The sequence below is a fragment of the Gallinula chloropus genome, assembly GCF_964237585.1.
Source record: "Gallinula chloropus genome assembly, chromosome: 4".
In the NCBI taxonomy this organism is placed as follows: Eukaryota; Metazoa; Chordata; class Aves; order Gruiformes; family Rallidae; genus Gallinula; species Gallinula chloropus.
In genome coordinates, this window is record NC_140088.1 from 25,790,883 (window position 1) to 25,813,691 (window position 22,809).

General features: G+C 36.4%; 1 protein-coding gene across 2 annotated transcripts in view; it reads left to right on the plus strand.

Annotated features, from left to right (window-relative positions):
* SOX6 (SRY-box transcription factor 6) overlaps positions 1–22,809 on the plus strand; it is a 238,176-nt gene that overhangs the window by 163,776 nt on the left and 51,591 nt on the right. For both annotated transcript variants that reach the window (XM_084263308.1, XM_084263307.1), the window contains exons 9-11: positions 12,612–12,761; positions 16,591–16,771; positions 19,133–19,323. In XM_084263308.1, the coding sequence (XP_084119434.1) occupies positions 12,612–12,761; positions 16,591–16,771; positions 19,133–19,323 (522 nt within the window). The remainder of the gene's footprint in view (positions 1–12,611; positions 12,762–16,590; positions 16,772–19,132; positions 19,324–22,809) is intronic.

The window sequence follows — 22,809 nt, forward strand, 5'->3', positions numbered from 1 at the left end:
CCTGGTGAGACTGCACCTGGAATATTGTGACCAGTTCTGGGCCCCTTGGTTCAAGAAGGACGTAGAACTCCTTGAAAGAGTCCAGCGCAGCGCCACCAAGATGATTATGGGAGTGGAACACCTTCCTTATGATGAAAGGCTGAGGGAGCTGTGCCTCTCTAGCTTGGAGAAGAGGAGACTGAGGGGTGGCCTTATTAATGTCTAGAAATATGCAAAGGGTGAGAATCAGGAGGACGGAGCCAGGCTCTTCTCAGTGATGGCCAGTGATAGGACAAGGGGCAGCGGGTACAAGCTGGAGCATAGGAAGTTCCATGTGAATAGAAGGAGGAACTTTTTCACTGTGAGGGTGATGGAGCACTGGAACTGGCTGCCCAGAGAGGTTGTGGAGTCTCCTTCTCTGGAGACATTCAAAACTGGCCTGGATGTGTTCCTGTGAGATTTAGTCTAGGTGATTCTGCTCTGGCAGGGGCATTGGACTAGATGGTCTTTCGAGGTCCCTTCCAACTCCTAATGTTCTGTGATTCTGTGATTTCTGCTATCCTTACACAGAGGGAATGGCTATAGACATTTGATGGAGTTTTTACATGTTGTATTCTGGTTTTTCTTTATATGTACAGTACTCTCTTAAAATACCAGATTTAATCAATGCTCACATTTGAATAGGAATACTTTATGACCGTATTTGGATATACCTAGTTCAGACACTGTAGCAGTGCAGTATAACCACTTGATAAGAAGCACAAGGAAAATGGTGCCTTGTTCAGCTTCACAGAGGGTGTGTTTAAATGGAAGGGCTGAGGGATGCTTCCTAGTTCCTGGGTACAGATGCTCACGCTGTGTGGAAGTGAGACACAGAAGTACTTAGTCCCTCTTGCTTTCTGTGTCTCTGTTTCCTGGCACATGGAGATGAGCCACATACCCTGGCTGGCCAGAGAAAAGACTGAGCCAGGAGGTTGCACTGTGACAACTCTCCTGTTCTGCAGTTGCAGAGAAAGACTCCTGGTTAAACTACCTCTCATTAGGTCCCACTCTTGAGAATAAATACAGCAAGAAAGATGCATTCTCGGTTTTGGCTTTGATCTTGCTTTCATAAAGGACTCAAAGAATTTGCATGGTAACATGCAACTATTCCATTATTGTTGCTAGAAAAAAAGCAAAAGAATAGACACATAAAGTGGAAGAGATGAGAACAGTTAGTGTGCCATTATTCCTTGTCAGAACTTAATCCAGTTCAACTAAAATGCTGCCTGCTTTTGTCAAGCTTCAAGGTAAAATGTTAATGTTTACATGTTGCTGTCTTTTAGACAAAAGATGCTTATTGTTTTAGGCTTCCTGGATTACTTCCTATCTGTAGGAAATTATAAATATTTAACAGATGCCTAAGTGTACCTAATTTTTAAATATTTTGTATAAAGAGCAGTTTTTATAACTGCCACAAGCGATTTGTGTTGCATACTTCTGTGTTTTTTCTTTTGTCCTTCTCTTACACCAAGAAGAATTAAACCAGGGTAAAATTAGCAGTATGAGAAGCTAAGGTGTTATAGCCTCTTACTCCTTTAGGAGAAAAAGTGCTGAGTGTACATCATGTAAAAGGGTGGGGGGGTTAATTATCATCGCCCTTCCTGCTATTTACCTAGTTTTTTAATCTGAAGAACTCCATTTGAGATGGCAAATGATCAAACTCCAGTTTCGGGGTTCCAAGCATTTTGTGTTAATTTTTGTGTCTGCAGAGAGGTTTTTTTGGTGGTATGTACACTGAGCTATGCAACTGCAGTATTTCATTCAATTCCCTACTCCGTGTGGCAGTCCCAGTGTATTCAGCAGGTTGTATGCCAGCAGATGAAACAGATGTTTAGGCCATACTGGAATGGAGCGGCATGCTGCATCAGGACCTGGATATTCCTCTTGACATCTGGATGCTGCTGGGCTGGGAAGCCTGCCTTAGGCCAGGAGGCTGTAGGAGCCTTGTGGCAGTAAACATAGGGTCCTTGCTGCTCTTTAAGCGATTAGTGCACTGAAGCAGCAATAATGCTGAATTATCGCTTGGTTGCGTTCTTCTAAGGAATCTTGGGACAAAGAGATAGTCAAGGAGGAGTATTTACAGTAAAGTCATGTTCAGAAAGACAAGACTAATTACGATGCATTAAAAAGCTTTCTTTCAACTAATTTAATAGTAAAATTGTTATGAGTACTTTAGGAAACTTCTTACAAAGCAGTAAACAGATAGCTTGCAGAAAAACCTCCCTTTCTCATTTAAAATCATTAAGATGAAAAAAGACAATTTCAGCTACTTTCCAATTTCATGGTCTGTTCAAATTGTATGGTACAGACAACAAAATGTGACTGAAGACATAGAATTGAAGGTATACTAATGTTTATGCCTACTAGCAAAAAAAAATGTGAACTTCTAATAGCTGCAGGGAAGAATATTAGGCATGGAAGCTGTCTGACTTATGCATTGATTTTTTATAGTTTCACTTTATCAAGTTGAAAATTGTGCTGTATGTGCTGCTACAGCCTAAATTGTCTGCCGCAGCACTTTCTTTTCTGATGTGTGTTATTTAAACACAATAGACATGGTATATTGCATGGAAATAGGTGTTTAATGTTTTGGATTACTAGCTGTTGGACAAATAGCATTTCGCATGGATTTCCTCTCCCCCCACAAATTTCCATTGTTAAGACCGATGTGTTTAGATGAGGGTCCTCCCAAACAGATTACAGCTTTTTGGAAAGCATGAGGTAATATTTTGAAGACGACCAGTTTGTTGCTCTCATTTAACCTCCAGTATTCTAAGGGGGTTATATTTAATTAACACTGGCTAAAGGCCTGACCTGAGCGGCAACCAAAAGTGATTGAACTGCATTTTCAGATCCAAGCTGTAATCTGTTGGGAGAGGAATAATAATAATAAAAAAAAAATTAGAAAGCACCATTTACTGAAATTCTTTCTAACTAAGCTGTATTTCAATGGGCCATTTAATGCTCAGATGGACAAAGGTATTACTTCAGTCACTGAATTGTATCAAACCCTTTCTCAGAGGCCCAGTTAAAAAACTCTACAGGAAAAGTGGCTTAGCATCATATTCTCGGCAGACCAACACTCAGTCTGTTTGGAAAAGAAAAAAAAGGGAAAAAAAGAGTGAAATGAGGTGAGACACAACCTTCAAGTCAGTGAGGATTTTTTGCTTCTCCCTCCAGTCAGTGGCTTCACAAGGGAACTGCTCTTCAGAAAGCAAGAGCTACATATTTGCTACAGAAGGCTTTAATTTTTTTTTTTTTTAATTTTTTTTTTTAGTAGCTGTTACTCTGTTCCCCCTGGTCAGCTTTCGGCCTGCCCTTTGTTCTTTTCTGACAAGGCAAAAATATAGTTTTCTCTCTCTGGGAGATTTAGGGCCAGTACCTACACTTTTACAGGGTTAGATTTTTGACTCGATCATGTTGGAAGAAATAGAAAGGCTCATTTAAGTATTGCAGACTCTGACATTTGTGAGCTGAGTTTTTATTTTGTTTCAATTGAGTCAATGTTAGGTATATCCTGTGGTGTTATAAGTTATCTAATATAGTGTCTGAACTTTAGTTAGTTATATGAAAATTGTAGGATACATTTTTGAATTAATATTTTTTGCAGAGGTTAAACTTTTCATTTACAATTTTGATGTTGTCTCATTTAAAAATTCCCAGCAGCCTCATAGGGTGATGGAGTGTTAGAGGCTTGTAAAGGTACTGTAAAGCTAATAAACCAACAGTTTTACTTCCTAAGGGGAAACAAATACAATATTACAGAGGCAACTGCCAGGTGCCAAATTACATACATTGTCTTAGCTACTTGCAGTGATTGATAATTTATTTGAGCTCTAAGCATTCTTTCTTGGCTTTTCCCACAGCTTTACAGAAAATAGGCTGTGAACAGGCAGTTGCTGAGAGATTGTATTTAATTGTCATAATTCAATGAAATCAAAGCCATTTGATTTCTAAGGGGCATGATCTCAGGAACAATGCCTAAATGAGAGTTGCCTACATCCAGGCAGCAGAGTGAGCTGTTTTGATGGCCATTTCTATTTCCTTACGTCAAAGCAGGATGAGGTCAAGTGAATGAGAAATACAGTTTGCAAATGACTAAGAAACGATCTTAAGAGCACCTTAATGCACATGTGCCTGAAGGCAAGTTAGTTCTTTACGGCATGGGTGCATGTATTTTAGTTCTCTGGTGTTTCTCCAAAGTTACATGACTGTAACTAAGAGACACTTCAGGATTGGATGTCTGTGCTGTCAGGCCATGATGATAAACATGTGGGGTTGGGAAAAGTGAGCAAGTAAGGCTCTGATGTGGATCTTCCTGCAGGTATCTTCTCATTGAACTTGCTCCTTCCTTTCCCTTGCCCTCCTTCCCCCCAAATAACAGCATGAACCTTGAGGCCAGAATGCATTCTCAAGAAATCCTTTATTTAAACCAAAGCAATATTATTAACATTTAAAGAAAAATTAGTCAAATTGAAATTTCATCTATGGTTTATATTTCCCATTACATTAAAAATTTTAGCAGACATTTTATAGCTGACAGTACTTATTCATGCTCTCTCAATAAAAGCCCATACTAGGATGGGCAAACAAAATAGTGCAGGAACCACAGCATGCAAGAATCAGTCAAGGGCTAAAAGGTCTATCATTTTTTCAGAATACATGCCAATGTGGTCACTTAGTCCATTCATATTTTGAGCGGGACGTGTACTGTGTACTGTGGGTGGCTTCTCTATCAAGTAATGAAAATCTGCTTCTCCAAAAGACGAGGGAAGAAATTAAAATCTATGAAGAATAGATACAGTTTTGCTATTTTCCCTAGCAGAAGTCTGGGCCTTTGTTACTGACTTATTTACCAGATCCTCTTAACATCTGTCCAGCAGACTGTGGACTTTATTAGCAGACAAGAGACCCACCAGATTTAGAGCCTGCTGGGTACGTCTTCATCTTCACAGCTGTGGATTAACTCAGACTTTCCAGAAGAGGACAACCATATGGGATAATTGGTGTCATTGGGTAGCTAAAAAAAATATGAAGAAACAAATGTCGTCCAAACACAATTCACTGTTTTTACAGCCACAATTACTAGTCTGTTTAAGAAATAAGAAAGGCAGCATTACACTAAAAAAAGAAAATCTATTCATATCTGTGTGGGAACCTAATCAGGCTCTTGTTTCCAATGACGATGGCTCCACAGTCGCACCAGGTCTGCGACAAGAATGCTCCTTTTGTGTGCCGATAATGTGGAAGCGATAAAATTTCCTATAAGAGACATATGTGTTTACATCATGAGATGTGTTATTTGACAAAACGCTTTGTTCTCTGCATATTTTCCACGCAGAGTTTCATGCTGGGTTGTTTTGCTGGAAAGCTTTGATTAGCTAGAATTAGTTGCTGAAGTAAAATAGACACTTTTGTTTTATGAGTCCTCTTGCTGAGCTGTAAATTATAGTAAAACATATAAGGACTGACAGAAAGAAGTGCTGATTTGAACCTCTGACCCATGATCGGCATAAAAACATAAGATAACTCTTTCAAAGGACTACTGAGAGCCATAAATATTCCATGGTCCACTTAAAGTTAGGGCCTTGTAACAAAATAGAGCTGTTATTTTGCATAAGGGGATCTTGACTCTGCAGTACTACAACAATACAAGCTGCAGTATCTAAAATGTGTAGAGATTCTTTTATTTTCGCTGTGAGTTGGCCATTATCCACAGCAGGGCAGTAGAGGTGATGAGAGTGATTTTTCTTTTTCTGAACCAGGACAGTGAGTTTGTGGTCAGGAAAAGGAGTTGGACCCAGCAAACAGTCAGTGGTGAAATTAGGTATCTGTCACTTTGCTTTTTGAGAGAGAAGCAAAACAAGCATGTGTATCTCTGAAGGAGGCAGGAATTGAGTGGAATTTAAGGCCATACAAAAATCTCCCTTGACTATATATAGAATAGCAACTGGTAGACACTGAAATGACTGGTGTTAACAGGTTAAAAAAAACCAAAAACAAATTAAGTGAATGAATATGAATAACTGGTAAAACCATTCTTTTAGCTGAGAGACTTTTTTCCAAGTAGTAGATGCATACCTGAACATCTAGGGAAAACTGAAGTCGTCTAACTCCTTCTGTGACTGCAAAACACATTATTTGTATTTTCACAATACAAATACAAACAGCTGATTTGTTTGCACATATTGGGCTGTAATAAATCTGAGAGTACATTAGCCAGCAAGTGCATAAATAATCATTGCAATGATCTTTGTTATTTCGGCATTAGTTATGATAATTCATTAGCTGGCTGTTTGTATTATGCCTTTCTGCAAAAGTATTTGATGCATTATTATAATAAGTAGAGGCTATTCACACTCTGTAACAATGAGCAGACTGTGACAGGGTGATATGTGGGTGTTTAAAATCAGAATGCTATGTCCACTGTGCATACCTTAGGTATGTATCAACAGGGAAAAGAAAGGAACGATGCTGTTAAAAGGAAACCATGTGCATATGCTATGGCACTTGGATTCTGTGGAGAAAAAGGAGTCTTTGTGGTATATATTGTTACTTATTATTTATCATATTTCTAAATTAAACGCTTTTCCCTAATTGTTACTCCAACTTCCTGTAGCTGTACTTGATTGATGTCATTTCAGATATACCCACGCAAAGGCAAATAGCTCTCAGTTATTTAGTATAAACGTGTAGGTTAAGTTGATGTTGCATACTCGTTGGTTCTTAAATAGTAAGCTACTATTATCCGTGTGGTGGCACATGTGAAAATGAGCCCACAGTACTAGCAGTTCTGTAAAACTCACTGTATTTGGGTTTATTAATACCTTTCTTAGAACAGAGAAAATGGTACCAAGACATCCAAATTTTCTGAAAACAAATGCATAATATACACTGTGTTAACAGATAGCACCTGCACAAATATATTGTTAAAAGAAACAGATTCTTTTACCATATTCTATCTATAAATTTGAAGGAATCTTGTTTTCATCTAAAAAAGCTTTGCTTTATCCAGCTTTTAGATTTTTTAATTCAAATAAAGGTTGCTTTCATGTGTATGTACATTTCTTTAAACAATTTTATACACAGCTTTCCTTTTCTTTCTCCTGCTCCTCCTTTTCCTTTTGTTAGGAGAGTGCTCCTAGGATACAGATGCTGAGCTGTGGAAGGTGTTTTTCTGGTGATGGCATCTGGCTTCTTGGCAGACTCCACAGGCAGTAGCTGCCTTCAAGTTGCCTCTGGGTTTGTCACATGGTTAAGCTGCTGATGAGTTACTTAGGCTGTTTTGTGTTTCTAGAGGTCTTTTTCTGTTAACCTTCCTCTCTCTGAGGATCTGCATTAAAAAACACCTTAAAAAGACAAACAATCATATGCTTTCATATGTATATATATATAAAATACACACATATACACAAGCCAGTAACCCCATTTTTTACCTTGGTGCTATAGTAGTGTTAAGTTGTGGAAAATATTTGGTGTAAAAGACGTCCCAATACCCCCCAAAAATGACTTTCTATAGAAAAACAGGAAGGAAAAATGTAGAATTAATGTTTCTTCTTTTAAAGAAACAGTTCTTGCACTTACAGTGAGATGTGTGTGAAATTTTTATTAGATATTTGTGCTTCTGTACTACGTTTTGAAACAGTTGCCTTGCCTGCACTTCTGAAGGCTTTACCAGTGATATCAGGCCCAGGTTATTTCCATACTTATCTATGACATCTGAAACATAGGTTTGAGCACTAATCCATTCTTCCTCCAAACAGAAGGAAAACTTTTTCAGAGACTCTGTTTTCTTTGATCTGTTTGACTTGGAGCTTATTTTAAGTACCTCTATACCAATAATGAAAAATAAGCATTCCCACTGAAGGTGAGATTTTTTTGTTTGGGTAGCTTCTTTTAAGAACTATGTGCTGGAAATAGCAAAGATATGGCTGGTTTTGGTGAGCTTGTGAAAACCCTTTGTGATCAGACAGTTGTACTATTATTGTATGTTATATGCTCAGAAAGAAAATTCTGGAATTATAGCTTTGCAACACTACAGACTAAATATACTATGGAAAAAATAACTGCATTACCTCTTGTAGTGCAGGATTTCAACAGCACTTGCAGTCACTCCTTAGAGTTCTTCATCTTTAGAAACCAAATTACTCATTGTCTAAATAGCTGAACTTTCATCTCTATAAATAAGATATTTCAGCTTTGCACAATTCATTTAAAATGCTGACAAATAAGGATTCTCACTTGATTCTCAGTAGTTTTATTGTTCAGTTTCATTTACTGTGGCAAATGTATTTGTTGAAGATGTAACATAGGACTTGCATTTTTAGTAATGGAAGACTTCAGAATTAATCAAGGTCCATAAAATTTAGCATGTGTTTCTGAGAAACCCCAGATAATTTCTATGCCTTTGGAGAAATAATATGCAAATACAGAAAAAGGAGAATGTCTTTTCATTTTGGTCATAAGTCTTTTAGTAAAACAAAGTAAATGGGCAAAGGTTTCTATAACAAATCCCTTCTTTCTCCTTGAATCAAGCCACTGTCTAGTGAATTTCTTTGTGGAGCATCTTCCAAGTACATCCATTGCAATTCATCGTGCTAGGTCAGCCCTCATCACCTGCACTTTATGTGCTCCCACTCTCTTATTTACGTATTTCACAAGTGACTTTGCTATAGTTTCTTCAGAATTCTGCTGCAAAGAATAAAACCTGAATTATATCCCCACTGCTGCAAGCAAATTTTCCCTCATCAGCACAGTCAGTTGAAATGCTTCTAGCCACTGCCTTTTTGTTCTCGTATATACAAGTGCCAATGTCCTCTTCATTTCCTCCCTGGGCTCATACGTGTAAAGAAACTGCTTCTCTCATATGTAGCAGTTGATCATTTTCTCTTTATTGCAATATCTTCTCTAAACTTTTTCCATTAGGCCAGTCATTGACAAGCCACTGGTAAGAAGGTTATGATTATTATAATTCTGTGTTAGGAGCCTGTCACAAACTTAGCAAGTTGTTGTCAGTGTGAATCTCCCTTAACTGTGTTGATTTAAGGCCCACTCTATTTTCTTCACCACGTGTTACTTTTGTAACATTTGATTCTCAAAATTCTTCACCTTTTCTCATTCATTTAGACACAGAGGCTGCAGCCTAAGAAGTGAGTATTGGTATCTGTCATTCGGCAGATGACAGGGATCTGGGCTAAAGGAAAGGGACCTGAATGAATGAAAGAATTTTAATTATTGAAAACCAGTTGAAAAACATATTTGAAAACCTATTGAAAATATTTTGAAACCTGTGAAAGGGATGTGTAAGCCTAAGACCTTTGTGCAAGGCATGAATGAACACTGGCAGCAATTTCTTATTGTGAAAATATCTTGCAAAGGCATTGTGAAACTTAGATAGCATTAAGAAAGGCTGTAATATTTGCATCAGTCAAGATGCTCTATTATTAGTTCATAGGGGTTTTTGACACATTTTAGATCATGAATGATACTTTTTATAAAAAGTGAAATGGAAATAATTCACCAATACCACAGGCAATTTCTGAAAAAGAAAATACCACCACCCCACCCTCAGATTATTAGTTTTGTTAGTTATTCTGTTCTTCTTGGATGGTAGCGCTAAGAGCAGGCCAAAGCTTAGTATGAATTCTGCTTTGTCAAAGTAAAAAAACATCAGGAAGTCCTTGTGTACCGCAGTACACATGCTGAGTACAGTGCTTTCCCTCTTGTCTGTAACTCTTTTTTGGTAGATAAGCGTCATTCAACTCATAGTGACTTCGAGTTTTCATAAATTCCCCTCAGATTTTTAGTTTGTTACAGCTGGAATAGAGTTTCAGTAACAAACACTTTCAGTAATGAGTCCATCAGCCTGTAAGTTCATAGGTGCCTAAATGTGAGACTTCGCTTGCCATTGCCTTGAGTGAGACTTGTGGCATTTCAAAGTCCTACTCTTCAGTGTCAAATAACAGTATTAGAAGAAATCTGGCTCTGAAAACAGTAAAGCTACATCCTTGCTCACATAGCTTAAATGAGCTGTTTTGCAAAATTGTTAACTATGCAGGAGCACTCAGTAACTCAAATCAGCACTACTTATATTTAGATGCTGGGAACTAGATTGTAAGAATCTAACTTGGTGACCTTTTAAAAAATAAAAGCCAGGCTATACATTTTTAAGGCTTCTTAAAACAATCATAAATACTTGATGGTTTTGAATATCTAATTTGTAATCAAGAGCCTTCTGAGTGAGTGGTTGGCATAAGGGTTATGAAATGCTCTTTTCTTTATGTGCTAAACATTTGTTGAAAAGAAGGTATGTTTCAGTGTTTGAGGTAGGTTTTTTTTTTTTAGTCACTACTCCTAGTTGGTAGGTTAGAATTTCAGTTGAAAAAAAATTAAAAATTTTGTTTTGAGCCTTAAAAGTTAATTGTCAACACTCATTCAAAATTCTCCCCATCCCCGATTAATCTTACGTATAAAAGCTTCACAACCTGACCACCTCAATGTGAGGTCTGAAATTGCCATTTCAAGCCACAGAAGTGTATTTGCAAAAGTACCTATCCCTGCAATGGTGGTGTGCACATATTTTTTCCAGACTGGGTTGCTCCCCATACAAACAGGTATTTAAAAGAAGTTACACAGCCTCCCACTGCACATGGCAGCATAGCTTGTGCTAGTGTGAATTCTTGAAGATTTTCACTGGTTTGTGGATCAGCTTTGTTTTAAAGTTTAAGCAAACCTAGAAAGCTAATTCCTGTTACTTATTTCATGTTTTCTTTTATGGTGCAAACCAAATTTATGGCAGTGATAGGGCAAAGCCAGTGCTATGGCCTTGCAGTAATCCAGTGATGAATTACATACACACACACGTATAAATGAAAAAAAAAATGTTATTATTTGTCTCTCTTTAGAAACATTTCTTCTTCACACTACTTGCAGTACAGCCAATACAGCCCTCAACAGACTGGGAGGGGAGTGGTGTATAATACTAAATTCATTCAGCTTTTAACATTTTAATTTCCAAATGCAAACAGTTTCCTCGATATCACTATAAGAGACCACTTGTCTTATTGCTATCACTGGGACCCTTAAAGTGCACATTTGGACATTTCAGGTGCTGGTCCTGCTGGGACTTGGAACCAGGTCACCAACAAGCCCTCCTCTGACCAGTGTCAGGCATCTCTCTCTTTCCATTGATGTTGTGATACTTGGTCAAGTTATGTCGAGGCCATCAGCTAGAGCCTTTAGAGATGATAAACATGCCTTTGCTTACTTGTCATGACTAAGTGGGTTACAAACTCCACTTGCCATCATCTCTTTCATAGTACAATGAAAGTACTGATTATTTCTGAGCTGAGAATATGCAGGCTTTCAGAAATTTGTGAAATGTGCTTCTTGCTCTCATTTAAGCAGAGCACCCTATGAAGCAAGTATAGATTGACCTGAAGAATACACTAAAAGGGATAAAATCCTGACAGTAGAGAAAAAAACAGCAACCACTTATTATTGTATACAATGCTTCATTTTCATTCTCCAGGACATCAGCAAAAACTGGGATTTTTTTTCTATTTTCAGTTTTTCTAGTGCAGGAAAAATAGTACCTTGGCCAAAATATTTAAACACCATTGATTTCAAAGTATTGGCCTGTGACTCTTTTGTAGAATCTGTGTGGTGTTATAAAGGGGTGGCAGGAAACAAACAAATAAACAAACAAGAGTTTTTATTTGTGACCCAGAGTTCTGACTGCCCCCTTTTCATGCGTTTGTCTAACTACTGAGTCACTGAGCTTACAGTATTGTGTAACTTTCGTTTTCTGTGGAGGCTTGTTATATTAGAAAAATTGTTCCAAAGAAAGCAACAATTATGACATAAGCACATCTGGCTCTTGCAAATTATTCTTTATTAAGCTTTCATTTAATTACATGTGCTGAAAGGTCTGCTTTTGATTACTGTAATTTTTTTTATTTGTCCATCTGAATGATAGTAATGTTAGAAATTACATACAAACCACCTGGCTTTTTTCTTACTAATAAGGCAAAGTTTATATGGATTTATGTGCAGAAGAGGGATTAGGATCTTCCCTGTTTATGGTAGAAGAATTATTGCTGGTGCTAATTCAAGGTGAGGGTTTAAATTTGGTCACTGGAAGGAAATTAAACCTTTTTTTTTTTCAGTAAACACTTTCAATTAGTAGGAATAGTTTATTTTTTAATAACAAGTCTTTTCTGATGTTTCAGTTAAACTTTGTGAAAAGTTTCGTGAGGATGTGTTTGTATTTTCATTACTATTTACAGGAAATTTTAAGGCCTACATTACTTACTAGCATTCATAGAAGTTATATCACTGTACATTGAGATGGAGACATACCTGTTGCTTTTTTTAACTTTCATTGATATTTAGAGAAGATGCAGCATTGTCTTCTGGTAGATAATGATTCCTCTGTCAAAAAGGAAAAGTCACGAGCAAGAATGTTCTGAATTTTTTTTCTATAATTCCTTTAAGAGAAGAAGCAGCTGAGCAATAAAAAATATGTACATTTACCACTTCAGGTTGTTTTAGGAATTTTGCAGGAATACACTGTGTATCTTTTCTTCCAGCAATTGTATGCAGCTCAGCTCGCAAGCATGCAAGTTTCTCCTGGAGCTAAAATGCCATCTACTCCACAGCCACCAAATACAACGGGGGCACTCTCACCCACTGGGATGAAAAATGAGAAGAGAGGGACCAGTCCCGTAACCCAAGTTAAGGTATTGTTTAGTAAAGAAAATAGTTGGTGTCTGTAAAGGGCAGTGAAATTAAAGGGTCTATTTATTTGTTTTTCAGATGGGTATTGAATCACATGAAAGTTCTTTGATATTCAAATAAAACATTCCGGTTTAGTGCTGTGTTATCAGTATAGAGAAGGGAAGGGAAAGCATTCACTTCTTGCTTCCAAAAATAATCAGGCGTCCCTTTTCCTACCACAGGCAGCACAACAGATTCATCAGTAAAATGTGATATTTTCAACTTTCCGTTTGTAATCTAGCAATGTGCAGAAATGGCGTCCATTTCATGAACTGTTTCACGTTGAACTTTTGAGAATCTTAAAATATGTTGCTAGGTTGTGCTGTTAGGGCAAGAGAGAGGCTGTAGATCTTCTAATTATTTTACAAATCTTTAGCCGTACTTGTTCTACAATTTTGGAAAAAGCCTTCCAAAAAAATGTAAGATATAAGTCAGGACTCTGGAGAAAACATTATGTCACTGCAGATTGATTTGACTTTTGCTGATTTCACACAGCTGCTGACAACCGGGCTGCTCCTTGTTGGTTTTGCGCCATTGCTGAATGCTTGTGCCTGCTTATTCTCACTTGCTTGGAACCAGGCAGCTACAACACGGCATTTGCCAGCAGCTTGAAGTGTGCATTGTGCACCCCTTGAAATCTGTGGTGCAGCCAGTACCTTTGGGTGGAACTGGCTGGCTTTTATTGCTGTGCTCTCCTGTGGGTGTTCTGAATTTCATGAGACTAAATATGCTGAGAAGCAATTTACTTCAAACTGTAAAAAAAAAAAAAAAATCAACATTCAGATGTTTTACCAATTTGAGTGATAGCGCTATAAATGCAACACTATTAAAATAGATCTAAAGAGGGCATATTGTGACTTTGTGGAGAGAGAGAGAGAGAAAGAATGAATGAATGTGAGGTTTTTTTACTAGCTACTACCACCTTACAGGCACACAGTCCTTAGTCTTGAATCAGCCTGGGAAGATTTTACTCACTTGAGGTGAGAGTTTCTTCTTTTATATATTATATTTTTGACATGAGAGTAAAATATAATTCATTTTTTCATTATCATCAATCATCGTGGTAAAGTGTGGGTGAGTAGATATTTCTGCCTGGGCTGATAAATTTCCATGACACTTTTTTGCTAGGCTAAGAGTACTAATAAATAAAAACTATTCCATTATGGCCAGATCTAACATTTATTTAGCAAAGCGTTCACTTTACTTAACTGTATATATGTATTAGTCTAATATTTTACCTCTTGTAATCCAATGCCAGACTTGAGAGCAGTCAGTGAAATTTACCACATATGCAAAGTTTGTTATGGTCAATACAGAAGCCACCAAAAGCAAAGCCCAACTGTTTCAGCAAAGTTGCCATAGTACAGTGATACCTAATGCCAACGATTTATGGTATTGAGAATATACTACTGACTACTTTAATGTGAAAAAAGTAATTTCATAAGTGAGCGAGCCAAATGGATCTACACCAAACCAAACCTTTACTATATGAGTAAAATTTTCCCTGGTTAAATTCAAGCACATATCTCCTTGAACCAAGGCCAATACTGTTCCAGCATTGTGACCAGCTGAGTCCTATTACAGACTTGACCACATGCAAATTCTTGGGGGTTTCCCTATATAATATAGCTTGGATGGACTGAAATACATGTCTTTTTATTCTTATTTTTATTAAACACACTATTGCATTGAAAATATTGAAGATAACTACAAGTCCTTCATGTGGACAATTACCAATGGGTAAAGAAGAAATTAATTATTAGTATAAAAGCAGTCTAATAAACTAGTACCAGTCTGCTTTCTTTGCAGATTGTTACCTTTGTAAGATGTGATAGTTTTGATAGTCTTGCACTGCTTAACAAATCCTCTATATCTTTTCTGTTTTTAAACAGTTGTTTCTATAGACTACATGCATTATTTATAGAAGTAATGGAATTCTTTTACAGGAGTCAGAACTTTCAAAAAGTAATGATAAGGTTTTTTTAAGTCAGTGACCAGAATGTTTTCTGGCTTTTTGGTTGCCTCACAGAAATAAGAAGGCTGTCTATGAAGTACAAATGAACACGTTATGGCAGTGTTTAGAATTTTTTTCACATTATTGTATCAGTACTAGGCAGAAAATTATTAAAAAATTGAACACAGTAGCATACATTTGTATGTTTACATGCTCTCAGTACCTAGTCTGGCAAACTCGATAGTCTGAAAGGGACTCTGAACTCCCACAGGCATCTACTGAAGCCCCTTTGTATCTGTGCAAAGAAACAGTTTGCACATAAACATGGCCACACAGCGGAAGAATGGACTATGTCCCTTATACCTTTGTGGTTTTGCTTTCACTTGGACTCTGAACAGGTGTAGACATTTGTGCACACCACAAAAGTCAGGGAGAATAAAAATGTCATGCAGTTTTATGGAAACATTTTAGAACTGGCGATATGATGGCATTATAAATACCTGCTTGTTACATTTTTCCTGTTTAATGCATTGTGTATGGTCAGATGTACTTTGCTAAATCACCACTTGACAGTAAAGAGAATGGAAAAGATGAGATAATGTAGTATATTATTGTATTCTGACATATATTTCTAAGCTTTGAAGTGATCGGTCTGGTGTTTTAAAATATGGACAATATTCTCTTATATCCAGCATAATTCTGCTTTGGGCATATTTTAAATGAGAGATCTGTCTTACTAGGCTCTTTAATTACAGAAAATCACTGTTTAGTGGTTTTCCAAATGCTCTGTCTTGCTTAACATTTAAGCTCAAAGAATGGAACGAAGGCTACATTGTGAATATCTGCCCTGATCAAAGAAATTAATTGCTTGAATGAATCTTCTTCCAAAAGTTATTTCTTAGGTGGATTTATTCTCTTACAGCACTTAAACAAGATATATGTCAGAGAGAATTTCTTCTATAATTGCATATGAAAAGTATCAAAATATATATACACTAAAGGTTGAATGTAGCAAAAAATAACTACAGAATACAGAAACAACTACAGAAGCATCAAACAAGAAACAGAATAGTATTTGTGTGAAAAATTTCTTGATTTTACATAAATCTGTCAAAAAAATAGATGACATTTGAATAACAAAATATTCTAAAATATACAAAATTAAACAGTAAAAAAATATATATTTTGAAATACATATACTCCACATTCATTACTGTAGTAAGTCAAGGAATTTGAATTCAGTGAAATTCTTGTCTTCAGTATGGGGGAGCAGCATAGATTATTTTACTAAACAAAAGATGCACTCAGTATAAGATATGTGGAATGTATAAATTAGCAGCAGCATTAAATATGGGCCAACGAACTGTCAGGGTTTCCAAATGATTTTTTCATAGAAGTACTCCTGATTCCTTAGTTTCTAATACATTTAAAAATAAGCTACATAACTTATTTTTATAGTGCCAGGAACTTTTCAAATAGAACCAATGCAAAAGCATTACTGAGCTGCTGGAAATTTTAAATAATTCTTTGTAAATGCCCTAGGTTAATTTAGATCTCTGAAAACACATTAGGAAATTAAGCTGTAATGTGAGCTAATTCAAATTTTAATTTGGCAAAAAGAACGATCCAGCCACATAGTTAATGTAAATAGAAGCATAACACAGGGAAATTAATGAGGTTTCCTTTCGTTGAATCTTAAAGGAGGCAGATAATTAGCTTCTTTTGTTATTACTGCTGGAGAATGTGGCATTGTCTTCGAGGTGTAAAGTAACTGCTGCTTGCAAAATGATGTGTTCATTTGTCTTTTTCTAATAATTATTTACATTAAACTCTTGCAGGATGAAGCAGCCCAGCCACTGAATCTTTCAGCCCGACCCAAAACAGCTGAACCCGTCAAATCCCCAACATCTCCAACACAGAATCTCTTCCCAGCTAGTAAAAGCAGTCCGGTGACAGTGACGAACAAGAGTGGCATCCCCAGCCCGCTCGGTGGATCTCTGGGAAGAGGATCCTCTTTAGGTAACTAATCTGTCCTGGAGAAAGGAGAAAACTGTCAAGTTTTCTACATTAAATCTCAGCTTGAGCACACTTACTTCTGGGCCTACATTTCTGCTTAAAATGGAAAAAAAAAAACTGCAGGAAAGGTCTCCTCTTCTGGAGACATTCAAAACCCACCTGGACATTTTCCTGTGTGGCCTACTGTAGGTGATCCTGCTCTGGCAGGAGGTTTGGACTAGATCTACTTTCAAGATCCCTTCCAACCCCTAACATCCTGTGAAAAATAACTAAAATGGTGCAGCAGTGATATGCATCTACAAGTATTACAGCAAATGATGTAAGAAATATATATACGTACATATGTTATTTGTTCACCCGTCTATTAAGATTGTTAGTTCATATGATTGGAAATGGGAAATTTTTGACCTGTGTTCAAGATTCTTTAGTTAAGAAATAAATCTAGGTAATGGAATAAAATTGATCTGAAAACTATGTGCAAGGACTACCTTAACCAGTCAAGAAACAGAATCAAGAGCTGTAAAATGTAGATGATCAGCTCTAAAGTTCAAATAGTAAATTTTAACAGTGACTAAATACTACAGACCACTTATTCACAATCTGTAGCTCAAGTGTACTTGTAAAATATATAGAAACACTTGTGAATAATGAACAGATATGTTAAATACATACATTAAATATATAAAAATTATGATTTGTCCCATTCTGAAAACACTTGGGAACATCATGATCCCTGAAAGATACTTTCTGCAGCTAGCTAGATATTCTGTCAATTTATTTCCAGCTATCACTTCACTATCTAACATTTCAAAGTGACATAACAATTTGAAGTCACACACCATTCCAGAGAAATGGCTAGAGAAGATTGCCCTGTGGTGTGAATATTTTCCTTATAAAGTCATAAAACCTTATAAAAGAAGCCAGATTATTGTCACCAAAAAACAATAGGCAACATAGGAGCATTTGCTCCATTTTTGCAATAAATATGGTCCCAAACTTATTTAGGCTTCCGAATGGAACTCGGTCGCTGAATCAGTTCAGAGCATTGGAACTTTTACCCAGCAAGAACAATGGTTGTACTCTAGTATGCTCCTTTTACTTTGGAGAGGGGTGCTTCATTCAGACAGAAAACATCACAGTTCCATCTAGAACATCACACCTTTCATCCCTTCTCATCTAGACCACAGTTTTAAGTTAACTATTTTGCTCGCATAATAAAGCATGAGAAACTCATAATCTTAACCTTTTTTATTTTAAAATAATTTAGGGACCTTTGACATTGAATTTCCTATATTTTGCTCAGCTGAACTTCAGTGAAGTCAACAGAATGTGAAAGTTATCTTTGAAGGAGAATTCCAAATCTTAGCTTGTTTGGGTTCAGTTGGGATTTTTTGTGTGTTTTTTTTGTGATTGGTTTGGGTTTTTTTATAGTGGGCTTTTAGTAAATACACAAATGAAACAAATTCAGGGCTTTTATAAAAGATATTTTCTTGTCAGGAAATTTTTTCTTTTGTGATTTTTGTTTTTCCAATATGTTTGTCAGGTTAGGCACAAACTTTGATTCCTCAAAATTTCCTAGCTAGAATATATATACACAAGCCTATTCCTGTGCAGTACAGAGGATACTCCAATGCAGGAAGAGGTGGATCAGGTAAAAGCTTTATCACAGCAACACAAAACAACCAGTCACCAAATAATTGCTGTCTTTTGGTCTCAAATCAGAAATTGTATCTGGAGTAGTCATCTTTAGAGTGCATTTTAAGATGGCAACAGAAATGTTCTGTGCAAGTTTGATACATGTTTAAAATTTTCTTTCTGTACAGAGTGTTAGAAAAAAACCCCACATTTTTTCTCTATTGATGAGCTTTATGCTCATGCTAAGGTAATAACAAGCTCTGCCATTTGAAAGGAACTGTTGGTGCTCTTTCTGAAATTGAAAGCAAAGCATCTGGAGTGATGGTTCTTTTGATAAAGAATTTCTAAGTTGACATAGACTCTCATGGCCAAGTACATGAGATTTCATTGTTGTTCTTTGTTAATTTTATTCATTCTTCTTAATACTTAAAGGCTTCCTACTTAAACTTCGGAACACTGTTGTCTTAAACACATATTTAACTTCATCCATGACCACACCCACATCACATAAGGTTATGCCAAGACTTCAGTGGTTGTATTTTTAACAGCAAAAGAAGTGCACAGGCCTATTAATCAGTTCTATAGCTTAATTCAGACTTCAAACAGACAATTGCCACTCCTCCTCTTTTTGGAGATGTTGGGTGGAGCTCTTACAGTATGAGAGCTGAGTGCTTACACCAGATTCTAATTTGGATAATTACCTAAATAAAGTGTGTTCTCTGTTTATAGATATCCTTTCCAGTCTTAATTCACCTGCCCTATTTGGGGACCAGGACACAGTTATGAAAGCCATTCAAGAGGCTCGAAAAATGAGAGAGCAGATCCAAAGGGAGCAGCAGCAGCAACAGCAGCCGCATGGTGTTGATGGAAAATTGCCCTCCATGAATAACATGGGTCTAAACAATTGCAGGAATGAAAAGGTAATGTTTCCTGATGCCTCACAGTCTGTCATTCATTCTTCTTTTCTCTGAAAATAGCTTCTTACTTTTATATAAAATGTATTTTTAGAGCTTTTAGCTATCTCTGATTTCGTGTTAAACACACCTTATCACTTCACAGTGCTGTGCTACAAACTCCTCTAGGTTTACATGACAGCATTCAAAAAACCAGTCCTGTGCACTCATGTGTTTAAGCTGTAAAAATACATGTACCAATGTGGAAAATGAATTGGTTGAAGCTACAATTATTTGTTGTCACTAGATTATGAACCCTGCTTTTTAGAGTGATTGGATTCTTAAATATATATTGGTATGGTTGATTATTACAACTTCATTACTGTGTACCTGAGTGTGCTTGAACCTATGACTCAGATGCAACAAAGTATTTGTGGTCTTGGCTCATAGTTTCAACGGGAAGTTACTGATCGAAGTCCGTTGTTGAATCTTGGCCATAGGTTCCAAACTCTAAAATGAAATGGAGCATTACAATAAAACAGTAAATCAGGGAAAGTGGTGAGAGAATGTGACCAGCACAGGACTAAGCAGGACATCATTCAGTTTACAAAATAGCAAGCTGGGATCATATCCTAAAGGTGAGGAAGTTTCCATCACACACATTTTAAGGACTATTCAGAGGACAAAGAAGTGTCTTGGAAAGTTCTTTGTATGTATGTTGTCCTGCTCTGTGGCCTTTCCAAGGTCTAAAAGATCTGGTCCTGGAGCCAGGAGCTTTGTGTATAACAGAGCCAGTGAACACTGAATCAGGTAATTGGCTGAGCTATAAAGCAGCCCCTTTGATGAAGAACGTTTCTGTTAGCTTCCCTGGAGATGGCTTATGCTGCAAAAAATGCAGCACACAAGTTGTTTTTCACCACTGACACAAAATCTGTTCTATACCACAATTCTTAGTCCAGTTGACTATGAAGGGAAAATATTATCCCAGTAATCACTATGGCATTGGCAAATAGGAATGGTTATGATGCAATTTAATAATGAATAAAAAGAAAACTGACACATACATTAGCCTATAAAGCAACTAGTGCTTTTGCTGGGGGCGGGGGTTAGGGGGGAGGGAGAAGAAAAAAAGTAAAAAAAAAACAGGTAGCTTTCAATGCCTATAATTAATTAATTAAAATTTATGTGATGTATCTGTATATTTTTACCTTGGGGGAGGGAAAATTATATTGTAATCCAAAGGCTAACAGGAATTTTTAGTCCAGGTTGAGTATAAAACAGCAGAATATTAACTATATCTTTAACTATGAGTCTGATGGTAGTATAATCTTTTTTCAACACACAAGGGAGTCCTCTGTAAGTGTAGCAAGAATGGTATTAAGGCATGGAAAGGCAAAGAAATGGTGCAAATAGACACATCAAAGATTGATACATACCTTTTAATCTACATTTTATATTTTTGCTCTATAGGTTCTTTACTTAAAACAAGACAAAGGCTTGGTGTCTATTAAAAAGATTTGTTAAACTGTTATCATACACGATTAACAACACTTTTACAAGTAAAACTCAGAGGATAATAAATATTTATTTCTGCCAGCGTTAATTTAAATATCAGCATTGAAAAACTCATTTAACACAGTTTGATAATATAAAAGGTATGGAAATTGTAACTGATTAAGCAGGCCATATGCAGACAACGCTCTAATTGTAAAATCAGTGTTTATCTTAACTAAGAGGCAGGGTACTAAAGACCAAGTTATAAAAATAAAATAAATGTCACACCTATGATCAGTATTAAGAGTTTATAAAATTATGCTTGTTTTAAAATATATTTTCTGAGTTTCAGTGTCTTGACATTTAAAAATATCTAATACACTATAAGGGCTATTAAAAGAATTCTTAACATTTGATTTAACTTTGACAAGTAAGTAGAAAAATGGCATCCACTTACTTATCAGGTCTGCTCTCTGAGTATTTTCAGTACTGTGTTTGCATCTTGCATTCAATATAACAAGTCTCTATGTCATCTTTCACCTTTTAAAGCACAGTCAGTAAGTATTTCAGTGAATAATCTCAAATTTCTTCTTTGTGCCGGTTACCAGCAATACACAGATGGATATAGAGCTTCCAGATTGAGGTTATGCATCAGGCAGAGGAAAAAATCTTTTTTACTTGCAAATATAGCAGAGTCAACTGAAACTCTTTTACAAATACAAACAATGTAATTCTCAAATGACATCTTTTACAGGGAGACTTTTCATCATAGCACTTGCAACTTTTAAAACCTAAGAATAAAACCGCAGCAAGGAAATCTGTTGTTAAATATCTCAGTGCTGAAATCCTTCAGAGTTTATTTATCACAGCATGTACTATAGAGTGAACTATTAAGGCAGGAAAACGTTATAATAGGTACTCTGTTTTTACCTTTGGTATGTTAGTCAGTTCTCTATCTCTGTGGATGCAAGAAGAGGCAAGATTTACAAAAGAATGGAATATAAATCTGTCATTTTAAATGATCATATATTCCCACTCTATCCTAAAGAAAATAAAAGAATTAATCCAGTCACGAATACTAAGGGAATGTATTTATAGCGAGTATAAAACACATGCATACCAGAAACATCCTTTGCACAAACAGAATCCTATAATACTTTTCTTTCCCTCTTTACCCTTTGCCTTTCAATTTCTACAGTATGATACATTTATTTCACTCTAAAAATGTGGGGCAGGATGTTCAAAAAGGTGTGTGGGGGGGTGACACACATGTGGACGGTAGATCACTTCAATTAGAAAAAAATAATTTTGAAATAATTGTATGCCAGGAAGATTGTGTACAGTTTCTGTCATACTCCCAGTGAAGCTTTGATAACATAGTTGCAATTTTGGATTGGTTTCTTTTGAAGAATCATACTCTATGTTTTCAGGACCAAATTTTCAGAAATTGGCTTCAGGTAATTAGACTTGTATAAATGAGTAGCTAGAAGGCAGCACCAGAAAAAGATGACAAATTAATTGCCTGCAGCTGGTTTAAAAAAGCTATTGCGTTCTGGTCAGTTACTGGTCTTCAAGTTCAGATAGCTGGTAATAGTTTGTTGTGCAAATGATTGCGCTTACAAAATTATGTACATAGCTTCAAAGCCTAGGCTTAGGCCTTTTTGAAAATGTGTCATTTAAATCTCAGAAAGCTTTGTATTTGGTTAGAGACACAGAATTGAAAATTGCCTCTGTTCATATTCTGCTGTTCAAAAAAAAACTCCTACAAAGCTTTATAAGTGTGCACAGAGATTTGCTCATCAGAAAGACCAAAACAAAAACATGCAGTGCTCTGACATAGTCAAACTTTGCTGAAGCATTAAGGTTAAGCGATACTTTTGAGATTACACCATTCTGTGGACATCTACAGTAATGGAATTATTTCAGTTTGTTTACTCTTGTGAGTTAGGGTGAGCAGGTAAACACTATACAGCCACTCACTCAGTCCTTTCCAATGTGATGGGGAAGAGTGTCAGAAGG